Source organism: Monoraphidium neglectum, assembly GCF_000611645.1.
Source record: "Monoraphidium neglectum strain SAG 48.87 unplaced genomic scaffold scaffold00318, whole genome shotgun sequence".
Classification (NCBI taxonomy): domain Eukaryota; kingdom Viridiplantae; phylum Chlorophyta; class Chlorophyceae; order Sphaeropleales; family Selenastraceae; genus Monoraphidium; species Monoraphidium neglectum.
Window position 1 is genome coordinate 16,371 of NW_014013310.1, and position 11,971 is coordinate 28,341.

Sequence of the window (11,971 nt, forward strand, 5' to 3'; positions counted from 1 at the left end):
GCCGGTCTCGGCGCGCCCGCCGCGCGCGCCGCGCGCTGCGCGGCCGGGCGGCGCGCAGGGCGCGGGCGGCGGTAGCGCGCGGGGCGTGCTGAAGCCGCAGACGCTGCTCCTGATTGGCTACGTGTTTTTGCTGCACATCGCGCTCATGCTCGCGTTCACGCGGCCCGGGGCGGGGCCGGAGCCGGGCGCGGGCGCGCCCAGCCTGCTGCCAGCGCCTGACGCACGGGCTTAGTAATGAGGCGGCTACCCGCGGACCCCGCGCTTGCTGATCCTGACTCATGGCCCTGTTGCCCTGCTGTACGAGTCATTAGTCAAGGCTGGTGCAGATGATGCAGACGGAGGCTTTGTTTGTGAGCTGTTGAGCAGCTGAAGCGCAGTACTGGGTGGGACCTTTTACGGGCGTGACAGGGATTGCAGTGAGGGGTGCCATTGTTCGACGGCGCGATGCAGCCGCCAATCTCCTGCACTTCAAACGTCTCTGGCAGAGAGAGGGTTTGAAGGTGGGTCAGCAGGGCTCTTGGTTGCGCGCGTCCTACCGCCGCTGAGTGATTTTGCATGACATTTGCTGTGCCATCCTCTGCTGTGTCACCGGTGGCTGTGTCACCGGCCACTGTGTCTCCTGCTATTGTGTCACCCGCTGTTCTGTCACCCGCCGCAGATGCGTACCACGAGGCCATCGAGGCGTCACCGCGTGACCACCTTGCGTGGTACCGCCTGCGGCAGACGTACGAGCTGCCTTGCTCAAATGCCTTGCTCCGACCTTACATACTGCAGGTGGAGGGTTGCGCACACCTTGTGCTGCTCCTGTAGCGCTGGAGGAAAGTTTGGGACGTGCACAGTGGGGCGGGCCTGTAAGGCGGTAAGAAGCAGCAGCAGGTGTCAGGGTTGACGCGCAGGAGGCCCCTTGATGGCAGTGCTCTTTCCCACACTCCTGGCGGCACACGCGCGCTGACACACCCTGACGCCGCCGCCCCCTCAGGCGCGACCGCGGCGCGGTGCTGGTGGCGGTGCTGGTGCTTGAGACGGGCGCACCCGCGGCCGCAGCGGCGGGGCTGCTAGGGCGCGCGAGGGCCAACATGGCCATGGCGGCAGTGCGGCTGCGGCGGGACGCGCAGCGGTGGTGACAGGGCGGGCGCGCGCTCGTGTTGAGACGTATATGCTAGTGGGATGGGCTGCCACGTCGCGCCCTTGATGCAGGCATGCGCTCCACCTGTCGCCTCCATGCCCCCATCAGCCACGTGCAACTGGCTGTTCGTCATGCGTGTGGGCGTCCTTAAAGCGTCCCAAAAGCTGTTGCTTGCTGGCACCTCACACCCCATCAATGTGTAATTGCCATCTGCAAAACCTTGACGGTGACTTATCTCTCATGCCCCCTGACACTGATTTGAAAGGACGGGCTATTACAGATCTTGACCCCACAGCAGCAAACAGGCGGGATGAAGGCGCACGCAAGCTAGAAAAGTGATATGAAGTGTTGCAATCACACGCCCCGCACACGAATGCGAAGCTTTGATGAACGAAAGGCCTCAAAAGCCACAGCAGGGTGCAGTCTACGCCCCGGAAAGTTGGAGTGTAAGACCTGGCTACAAAACCAGCATGAGTTGGTCCCCGGCCGCGCCCGCATGCAAACGAAGGAGCTACCCTGAACGAACCGCAGATAAGAGTCGCCTGCAACCTTACCGCAACAGCCCAAGTCGCCGGCGGGGGTGCGTAATACCATTCCCAGCGTCACTGTCCACCCTGCCGGTGATTAGAAGAGAGGCCACCCATCTCAATGCAGCGAGACCATGTCTTGTGTTGAGAGTGCAGCACGTGTTGGCCCGGGGCAGCCTGCCCCGCGCCATGGTGATGGATGCAACACGTCCCTCCAAGCGGGATGTCGGTCGGGAGGCGAGACCAGAGTCGATGAGAAAAGCACGAGTGCCTTTTCTTTGGAACGGGTTGCCGCCGGGGGGTTCAGAGTCGTTTGCGTTTCCCAACCCCAGCGCCCAAAACCCTGCAGGGCCGGGGGCGCGCCTCTGCGGCGCGCCTACGCCCAGTGTCAAGTTGGTGAGTTGTGGCTGCGATTTGGATGGATCACGCGGCTGCTCAGGCAGTGGCCGCCCGCGCCTTCCTGCCGCCGTAGCAGTGGATGGCCGCTTTCAAGAAAGCCCCGCAGACGCCGCCGCCCCTGCAGCCCTTGGACTGGTCCGGCCCGCTCGGCCCGGCCGCCCCCTGCTGCGGCGGCTGCGGCGGCTGCGGCGGCTGGGCGTCGGCACCGGCCGAGGCGCCGCATGCCGGCAGGGGGCCAGCCCCCAGGCCGCCGCCCGAACCGCTGTCGCTGCTCCGGCCGCTGCTCCTGCCGCTGCTACTGCCGCTGCCGTCGAGCAGGGAGCGCGAGCGGCGGCGGTCAGCCCCACCAGGCGTGCCCACCGCGCCGCCGCCGCCGCTGCTGCTCGTGCTGCTGCGGGCCAGCCGGCGGCCGCCAGAGCTGCAGGCGCGCTCGAGGCGGCGCCCCTCCGGCCATGAGGACGGCAGCGCGGCCGCGACCACTGCAGACTTGGCTGCGGCCGCCTCCGCCCTTGCTTGCTCTGCCTCCGAGCGCGCCGCCGCGAGCGCCGCGCGGTGGCCGGCGTTCCCGGCGCGCGTGGCGCGCACGATGTTGTTCATGGCCCTGCGGAAGCGCCTTCCGAGCACGGCTGCAGTGACAAGCGCCGCCATGGTCGACTGCTGGGCCGCCGCCGCCTTGGCGTTGGCCGCGTCGACCGCGGCGCGCTGGCGCCGCGCGTCCGCTGCGCTGGCGGCGGCCCGCTCCTCGGCGGCCGCCGCCCGCGCATCGGCCGCGGCCGCCTCGGCCCGCGCGGCACCCGCCGCCCTCTCCGCAGCCTTGCGCGCTGCCTCGCAGCCTGCCAGCTGCGCCTGAACGGCGGCCAGGCTTGCTTGAAGAGCCAGCATGCTGACCTCGGCTGCGGCCCCCTGCGCGGCGGCCTCAGACTTAGCCTGTGCCAACTCCTCACGCAGCCGGTCGTGCTCATGCCGCATGGCCTCGCCCGCCGCCGCCCGCGCCTCGGCCGCGGCCGCCTCGGCCCGCACGGCGCTTGCCGCCTGCTCCGCCGCCTCGCGGGCCGCCTTGCAGCCGGCCAGCTGCCCCTGGGTAGCGGTCAGGCTTGCTTGGAGGGCTGACAAGCTGATATCGGCTGCGGCGCCCTGCGCCGCTGCCTTCGCCTCAGCTTCTGCCAGCTTCTCCAGCAGCCCGTCGCGCTCGCGTTGCACGTCGACCGCCGCGGCGATCTGCGCCCGTGATGCCTCGGCGAAGCGTCGCTTCTGCTTGGCAGCCTCCTCCTGGCCCGCGGCCAGCTGCTCGCGCGCAACCGCGGTCTCGCGCCGCGCGTCCTCAAGCGCCGCGCCCTTTGCCTCGGCCTCGCGCCACGCGTGGGCCAGCGCCGCGCTCTTTGCCTCGGCCTCGCGCCGCGCCTCAGCCAGCCGCGCGTGGGCGCCGGCGGCACCCTTCTCCGCCGCCGCCGCGCGGCGCTCCGCCTCCTGGCGCTCGCCGCGCGCGGCCGCCAGCTGCTGCGCGGCGGTCTTCGCCGTGCGCTCGCCGGCGGCCGCGAGGGCTGCGCCGCGCGCCTCGGCGTCGGCGACGCGGCCGCGCAGCTCGCCGGCCTCCGATGCGGACGCCTGCGCCTGCTGCAGCGCCGCGCGCTTCGCCGCCTCTGATCGCTGCAGGTTGGCATGTGCCGCCGACAGCGCCCTCGCCTCGCCAGCTGCCTTGCCGGCCAGGGTCTGGCGCTGCCGCTTCTCCTCAGCCAACTCTGCCCTCGCGGCGGCGCACTTCGCGGCCAGCGCGCCCTCGCGGGCGGTCGCCTGCTCACGCTCCTTCGCCAGTTTGGAGGCGAGCGCCGTCGCCTGGCGCTGGGACGCGGCCGCGGCCTCGCGGGCGCGGCGCGCGGCGTCCTCCACTGCGGCCACCCGCTGCGCGCTGGCTGCCAGCTCGATAGCGGCCTGCGGTGGGGAGTGTTGTTGGTAGGGGAGGTCCAGGTTATGGTGGGCTTGTGGAGCGGAATTGCCAGACTGCCGGCAAGTGCGAGCAATTCAGGTGAATCCAGGTCAACCCGTGTACAGTGTGCACGCAAGCGGCAACTATCTCCGGCTGCAAGCAAGCAGATGTAACAGCCCCGCCGGATGACCGCGGTACAAATCAGACCCGCCCACCTCGGAAGCTGCCGCCTCGCGGGCGTCACCAGCCACCTTGGCCGCCGCCGCCTCCGCCAGCGACAGCCGCAGGGCCGCCGCCATCTCAGCCTCCTCAACCGCCGCCGACACCACCGCCGATCTGGGCCGCGCCGCCGCCGCCATGACCTCGACCAACACCGGCGGCGTGGCCAGGCACCGCGCCGGCCGGGCCGGGCCGGGCACTGGCGCCGGCGGCGCCGCCATCACCGCCGCCGCCACCACGGGCGGCGCCGCGGCGGGCGCGGGGGCGCCCTTCCCGCTGGCCGCCTCGAAGACTAGCATCACCGGTCTCATCAGCGTCTTGCCATCCTGGCCATCCCGCGCCTCGCGGGCGACAGTCAGCATGCCGCGGTAAGACCCATCGCCCCACACCCCGACGTAGGCATCGTCGCACAGCGTCCACTGCGCCAACGGGTCGCCTGCGCCGCCGCCCAGACGCCCCTCCGCGACCAGCGGCTTGAAATGCGGGCCGCACGCAAACGTCACGGCACGCAGGAAGTACCGGTGGCTGTGGCCAGCGGGCGCGTGCGGCATCGCAGGGGCAACGTCGATTGTGTGAGGGATGAAGTCCTCACTTACGATACGCATGTGCTCCTCCGGCATCACCCCGTTGTCCCACGGGTGCCCAGTATATTTGACAACCAGGATGGGGCCAGCATAGGTGAGGGCCAGGCGTCCGCGCTGCGCACGGTTTGGGGGCAAAGGGAAGGGAAGGGGTGGCAAGAGATAGGGTGAGGTTCGAGGCTTTAGAATGGTGATAGATGCCGAGCTTGGCCCAAGTGGGGCGACAACGGCAGAAACCGCTGTTGGCCGCGACGCGCACGACGCGCTCGGGGCCGCATGCGGGCACCCGTCCGCATGAGCGCGGATCGCCATCATGCAAGGCCCGCCGCCCTGATCTGCGAAACCCCATTCACAGATCGCAGCCCGGCCCAGCAACCCACCGAGCGGTGCCCGCAGACGCCCGCCGCAGCCGCCGCCTTCGCCTGCCCAAACACGTTGTCCTTGCAGCCCTGGCACGGGCAGCCGCCCGCGCGCTTGCGCTGGCAGTTGAAATTAACAGGGACGCCCACCACCAGCGACTCCATCAGGCTCGACTCTGTGGAAATGTCGACGTCCACGCCCTCAAACGCCGCCCCCTCGCAGCCCCGCACCGGCTCCATGACAGAGCAGCCCGCGGCATCGCAGCGCGCGTCGCCGCGCGCGCGGACGCGCAGCAGCGCGGCGACAGCGGCGTCGCCGACGGTCTCGCGGAGCACGTAGACAAGCGCCGAAACAAACCTCGTCGGACTCCCCATATTTCCCGGCTCAAAGTCGTCGGTGTTAATACTGATCGTCTCGCGGAGCTCGTAGATGGCGCGCAGCAGCGGCGCCGCGTCCCCTTGCTCCCGGCTGCGCAGGGACGGGACGGGGCGGGGCGAGGCGGGCAGGGGGATGCTTGTTTGTTTGTTTGTTTGTTTGTTTGTTTGTTTGTTTGTTTGTTTGTTTGTTTGTTTGTTTGTTTGTTTGTTTGTTTGTTTGTTTGTTTGTTTGTTTGTTTGTTTGTTGTTGTTTTGTTTTGTTTGTGTTTGTGTTTGTGCGTGTGTGTGTGTGTGTGTGTGTGTGTGTGCGCGCGTTTTGTGCGTGCGTGCGTGCGTGCGCGCATGCGTGCGTGCGTGCGTGTGTGCGTGCGTCTGTGCGTGCTTGTGTGCGTGTGTGGGGTTGGTTGGAAGTTGAAAGCTAGCTTGGGGACGGAGGCAGCGGGCTGGTTGGTTTGAGGGTCCGTGCAATGCATCCAACCAGTGCAGGCAGGCAGGGGCCGCGGGCAGAACTCGGTGCACAGGCGCTCGGAAACCAGCGCCGAACGGCCACTGCGCCCTGCAAAGCCATCCTGCCGGCTGGCTTCAAGCCACGAATTCGCACATGCGCCCCTGGCTGTGCCAGTGCCGCATGGGTGCGCCCTCAGCCCCTAATCGACGCGGCCGCCGCGCCCGCACCTGACGAGTATGCGGTGGTGCACCCGCCGCAGCTCGTGCAGCACCGCCAGCAGGGGCTGCTGGGCGTCGGGCTTGGTGGGGGCCGAGAGCAGCGCCGTCAGCTGCTTGCACGACAGCACAGCGTGCAGCGCCGAATTCACCCAGCATAGGTAAGCCTTGCCGGGGTTCACCAGCCCGCCCCGGGGCGCAACGGCCGCGTGCACCACCTGCTGGGCGTTTCAGGGTTTGGGGAGGGGGGCGGGTGAGGGGCGTGCCGTGGTCGGATCGAGCGGGGTGGCGGCAGGGCACGTTGGGGGCCCGCTTGGCACCGAGGGGCGCACGCGGTTGCGAGCCGCGTGTCTCACAAAGGCGATGTGCAGCGAGCAGGCCCGCGCGGCGCTTTCACAGGCATGAACAACAATCATGCGCATCGACTGAGGTGCTTAGAGCCTCGGGGCGCGCACCCGCTTCGCATCTGATGATGCCTTGTTGTCGGCGCTCGCTGGAGGGGCCGCCTTCGCCGCGGTTGCCTTGGCCCGGGCGATCTCAGCCAGCGCCGCTTGGCCGGCAGGCAGGGGCTTGGCCTGGCGCAGGTGCGTGGAGAGGGGCATGAGGGTGACGTGTGTGTATGTGTGTGTGTGTGTTCTTCAGCTTGTGCATGTGCATGCGATAGTGTTCTGTGGGCGTTCATTGCACGGGAAGATGGGGCGTCTGCATGAGCGAGGCGTCGAACTTCCGTTGCTTGAAGCAACGGCTGCAAGGTGTGCAGGCGCCAGCGCGCCGACTGCACATATAAGCACGCACACAGGACTGTGCTGGCAACGCAAGCGCTCACCACTGCCTGGGATCCGATGTTGGGGCCCTTGCCATTCTTGCCCTTCCTGCCCATTGCTGTCGCGCACGCGACAGCAGATGGGCGCCGCAGTGCGGCGTCGCAGGCAAGGCCGCTTGGCGCACCAGGCGCTCCGCTGGCGCAGCTTGCACCTTGCGGCGTTCTGCGCAGGACGAAGTCTTTGAAGCTGCCAGTATATATTGCTAGGATATGCAAAAGTCGCAGGGGCCGTGTGAAGGCTGCATGCTGTTCGGGCAGGTTAGAAGCGAAGGGAGTCGTGTGCTGTATATACGGGGATTAGAGTGCTCCGATCATCACAATCACAACCTTATACCAAGGTACAAGAACGATCAAAGTGTGCGGAGAAACTCAACTTAGCGGACCTGGTCAAACCTGTTTCCGTTTTGAAGTTTTGACGCTGGCCATTTCCGCCAAAATGCACGGAAGTATATATTGATACTGCCAAAATGCTCTTGGGCTACGACAGACCAACTCACAGCTTACTCACCCACTCTTCATCGCTGCGGCGCCGCACATGCAGTTGACCAGGGCCGTCCTGATGCTCGACCATCTCAAAAGCATCATCGCCACTCAACCGGGTCCCATCTGTAGGCGTGATTACCTCAACACGAAGCGGCGCCAATGTGCAATTGCGCCAGCCTCCATATCCGCCCGTGATCTTGCGGCCTGGTGTGCCATCAGCCACGCCACCGCAACCCCATTTGTTCCATATCCCAAGCCTCAAGTGATGCCTGAAACTTGTTGCAACTGCTGCGGCCTGCTCGTTACTTTGTCGCTGCAATTGCTGCTGCTTGTGGGGTTGGTGCTCTGGGGCAGGTTGTGCAGCATCACACAGGTGGAGTGCTGGCGGTTGTGACCACACCAACCATACTATGCAAAGTGTGCAAGCCGTCACGCATTTCCTCTCTTCTCTGCAGCATTTCACCATCCAGGCCTGCAGCGCGTGCTGGCCACACACAGCCTCCACCCAGGCACTCGGGCGTCGCTGCTCATGTCTGTCTGTGGGCGCAGATGTACGCGGCCGGGCCCACCAGCGGCAGCAAGGACAGACGCTGCATCCGCGTCCCCCTGCAGCAGCTGTGGTGCAGGGTCGTGACGGAGCGCTGCACAAAATACATCAGGACAAGACGCAGGTGACATCTGCTGAACTCAAAAAGTGCTGCTGATAAGAAAATAAACAAGATACAATGGGAGAGATTGAGACAGTATGTGTGCGTGCGTGCGTGCATGTGTGTGTGTGTGTGTGTGTGTGTGTGTGTGTGTGTGTGTGTGTGTGTGTGTGTGTGTGTGTGTGTGCGCGCGTGCGCGCATGCGTGTGTGCGTGCGTGCGTGCGCGTGTACGTGTGCGCGCGCCCGCAGGTGCGTGCTGCGCTTGGCTGCGCAAGGGCCGCACGAGCTCCTCCTTCTTGGCAGGAGCAGCTGCTACAGCGTATCCGTGGGGTTTCAGAGGGCCATAAATTCATCACAGCCATCCAGGGGTTCTGTCAGGGAAGACAAGGGGCCTCCGGCCAGCCACGGGTTGGTTTGGCCGAAAGGACCTCCATGTTCAAGTTGGCAGCTGATTTTTCAGACCCATTTTGCGTCGTGTCATGGATGTTTTCTCTTTTCCCCACTGGATAGAGCTGCAGCTCATGGTCATGGCGTGGTGTGTTCACACTGGCAGCTGGTCTCTCGGGAGCCTTTTGCATCGCGTCATGTCAGGCGTATTGGCCCCTGCTAGTCAAGAGCCCACACGCTGGATATGGTGTTGCATTTTCGGTTGGAGCCTGATCTTTCAGGCCCCTTGTGCGTCCAGTCATGTAATCAGGCACATTGGCCACCACTGGACAGAAGGAGTAGCGAAGAGGAATAGCGTGGCGCGTTACACACCAGACGTGCCGCTGCCGTGCATATGTGAATCCCTACACTCTCACCCAGCACAAAAGGGGTGCACCCTCAGCTTGAAACGCTTGTTGCAGCAATCGAGAGAGGGTCCGATGCTTGGAAGGGCCAGGAGTCAGATAGACAAACGCCGAAACCCGGCCTCCAACAACCAGTATCAAACGGGCCGCGCCGGCGGCCGGCGCCAAGGGGCCGCGCGCCGCGCTGATGAGTGCGCGCACAAAGCGCGTGCGCGCCCCCTGGCGCCGCGCTCAAGTGCGCGGCTGCACAGGGGGCGCGCTGGCACCGCCGGCGGGCCAGAGACATCGACTGCACACCAGGGCTGCGGCCAGCAACAAGGAGAAGGCCTGCAACACCAGAATGCACGACGGATTTGGGAGCGCCGCACGCGCCCGAAAGCTGGCACGTGCGGGCCTGCGCACAAATCGCGCTTCACCAGGTGCCTGCCTTTGGGTGAGCACGCGGGCGCCCCTTGACCACTCGCTCTACACGCTCTCCCCACACCCCACCTGCCACCCGCAACCCAAAACCCTCCCGCGGACCCATCGAGTACGAAAGGCCGGCCGCAGCCGCCGCCACGGGCTCAGAGGAGGGCGCCGGGCCACGCAACACGCGTCTTACGCCCGCAGCCTCCGTCAAGCAGCAAAACGGCGGCGGCTGCAGCGCATGAGCCCCTGAACTTCGCCGGGCCCCCCGCCTCGCTCGACCCAGACGCCATGGCGTCGACGCCCCTGCAGTGCCGCCGCTCAGTACATGACCTGCGCCTGCTCGGCCGCGGGCAGCATGTCGACGCTGCCGCAGTCCTTGGGCTTCATGATGAAGATCTGGAAGATCTCGGCCACCATGCGCTCGATGATGGGCAGGCGAGCGAGGGACTGCAGCGGCGCGGGCAGGTCGCTCTTGCCGAGGGCGACGAGCTGCGGTGGTGTGGGGTTGCGTGTGTGTGAGTGTATGTAGGTGTGTGTGTGTGTGTGCACATGTGTGTATGTAGGTGTGTATGTGTGTGTGTGTGTGTAAGCGTGTGCGTGCGAGAGTTCAGGTCAAGCAGCAGAGGCTTGGGCGGTTGTCTGGGAAGGCGACAAGGCGGCGTCACCACAACAGGCAAGAGACCAGCCGTGGAGTAGCCGCCGCCCTAAAGCGCCAGCCGTTTCCCGCACAGGCTCGCTGGTGCGAGCGCACCTTGGAGTTGTACTCCACGAGGCGGTCCATGCGCATGAAGAACTCGGGGCTCTCCACGTCGGGCACGGCGGGGAAGAGGCGCTCGGTGCTCTTGTTGGTCTCGATGATCACGTGCTGGTTGAACTGCGGGGATGACGAGATGAGGTCGTGTGAGCAGAGTGCGTACGCTTGAGTGAGTCAAGGGGGTGGTCTCATGTTGTCAGGACGGGGGCAGGAGGCAGTCACACCCTACACTCCCTCAGCTCCCCCAACTTCATCCCACTCGCATAGTGCGCGCGCGGCCTCGTCCCTCCCCGGCCCGGGCCCCGACCCGCCCCATCGCCCACCAGCTTGGTGTTCATGCCGATGGACTCGTAGAAGGCGGAGCGCTGGTTGTCGTTGAGGTACATGGTGATGTACACGCTCAGGCAGAAGAAGCGGCTCCACAGCTTGGCCACAGTGCCCTCCAGCAGGTCGGGCTTGGCCTTGAGCACGGCAGCCAGGAAGTCACCTGCGGGGCGGCAGGGCGGGACGACAGGGTTCAGCTTGGATAGAACGGATGGTCAATAGATGGTCGACAGATGGCCGGGCAGGTGCGAGGGAAGCTGTTGTTTGAGTGAACAACGCCCTCTGGAGTGCCTGAGCCAGCCCAGCCACAAGCCTCGCGCACCGTGGCGGTTCTCGTCCTGGCACCAGTTCTCAAAGTACTCGAAGAGGGGGTAGATCTGGCTGTCGGGGTTGCGCTGCAGGTGGCGGTAGATGCAGATGTAGCGCCAGTAGCCGATCTTCTCGGACAGGTAGGTGGCGTAGATGATGAACTTGGGCTTGAAGAACGTGTACTTCCTGGGGTGAAGGTGAGGGGCAGGACAAGGGGGTTGCTGCGCCACTGCCACAGACAACGTGCAGTCACAGCCTCCAGGCCAGCCACACCGACGGCACAGGCCCAGGCCCCTCGCCGCCCAGCTGCCGTGTACCCCTGCCAGCCGCGGCCAGCCGCCGCTGCTGCTGTCGCTGCCGCCGCGCCTGCGGGACCGCAGGGTGCCCTCAGCTGCCGCCCTCAACCCTTTGTCTGCCGCCGCCGGCCGTCGTCTTGAGTCCCTGTGTCAAGGCTCTTGCACCGTACAACCCCACTTCCCACACACCACCCACACCCCACACACAACCACAATCCCCCACTTTTAGACGCGTACACAGATACCCGCCAGCAAACACACACACACAGACACACACAGACACACACACACACACACACACCTGTTCTTGGTCAGGAAGCCCAGGTCCAGCGCGAGGTTGAAGTCAGACAGGGCCTTGTTGAGGAAGCCCGCGTGGCGCGCCTCGTCGCGCGACAGCAGCATGAAGATCTCCGCGACGCAGGGGTTGCAGTCCTTGAGGCGGCGCCCCAGCTCCTTGTAGAGCAGGAAGCCCGAGAACTCGGCGGTGCAGGAGCGCTCCAGGAACTCGATGAAGATCTTGCGGGTGGGGCCGGTGATGTTCTCGGCAGCGGCCTGGCGAGGGTGAGGGGGCGGGGCGCGGCGTGATCGAGCGGGCTCAGGTACTGCTGCTGCCACAGCTGCTGCTGCTGCCGCTTCAACTGCTGCTGCCACCACTACTGTTGTCACTGCTCTCCTGTGCCGCCTCTGCTCTCTATCACACGACGGGTGACGCTGCAGCGCTGCGTCAATCGGTGCGGGCAATCGCACACCTTGAAGGTCTCGTTGCGGACGAAGTGGCGCTGGTTGTAGTCGTTCCTGAACTCAGCCAGCATAGCGTCCAGCTCGGCCATGTTGAGGTTGGGGTTGATCTGCTGGCTGAAGATCTGCTCCATCTCATCAAAGTCGCTGGGGTGAGGGGGAGGGGCCGGCGCAGGGGCGGGTGCGAGGGTGAGAGGGGGGTTGAGGGCGCCGGAGAGGGG

General features: G+C 65.8%; 3 protein-coding genes across 3 annotated transcripts in view; 1 reads left to right on the top strand and 2 right to left on the bottom strand.

Annotated features, from left to right (window-relative positions):
* The window catches only part of MNEG_2723 (hypothetical protein), a gene marked incomplete at both ends in the record, with an annotated part of 7,041 nt that extends 5,917 nt beyond the window's left edge, over positions 1-1,124 (top strand). The window contains 2 exons of the mRNA XM_014048799.1: positions 659-725; positions 980-1,124. Coding sequence (XP_013904253.1) covers positions 659-725; positions 980-1,124 — 212 coding nt within the window. The remainder of the gene's footprint in view (positions 1-658; positions 726-979) is intronic.
* Positions 1,125-2,088: 964 nt separating this feature from the next.
* MNEG_2724 (hypothetical protein) lies at positions 2,089-7,056 on the bottom strand (the record flags this gene model as incomplete). Its single annotated transcript, XM_014048800.1, has 6 exons — positions 2,089-3,981; positions 4,192-4,893; positions 5,157-5,604; positions 6,189-6,397; positions 6,632-6,751; positions 7,003-7,056. The coding sequence occupies 6 exons, from the start codon at positions 7,054-7,056 to the stop codon at positions 2,089-2,091; spliced, it is 3,426 nt and encodes a 1,141-aa protein (XP_013904254.1).
* A 2,591-nt stretch (positions 7,057-9,647) lies between these two features.
* MNEG_2725 (magnesium-protoporphyrin IX monomethylester (oxidative) cyclase) overlaps positions 9,648-11,971 on the bottom strand; it is a gene marked incomplete at both ends in the record, with an annotated part of 3,343 nt that continues 1,019 nt past the window's right edge. Inside the window, 7 exons of the mRNA XM_014048801.1 lie at positions 9,648-9,818; positions 10,081-10,203; positions 10,407-10,570; positions 10,730-10,902; positions 10,990-11,082; positions 11,314-11,564; positions 11,762-11,897. Coding sequence (XP_013904255.1) covers positions 9,648-9,818; positions 10,081-10,203; positions 10,407-10,570; positions 10,730-10,902; positions 10,990-11,082; positions 11,314-11,564; positions 11,762-11,897 — 1,111 coding nt within the window. The remainder of the gene's footprint in view (positions 9,819-10,080; positions 10,204-10,406; positions 10,571-10,729; positions 10,903-10,989; positions 11,083-11,313; positions 11,565-11,761; positions 11,898-11,971) is intronic.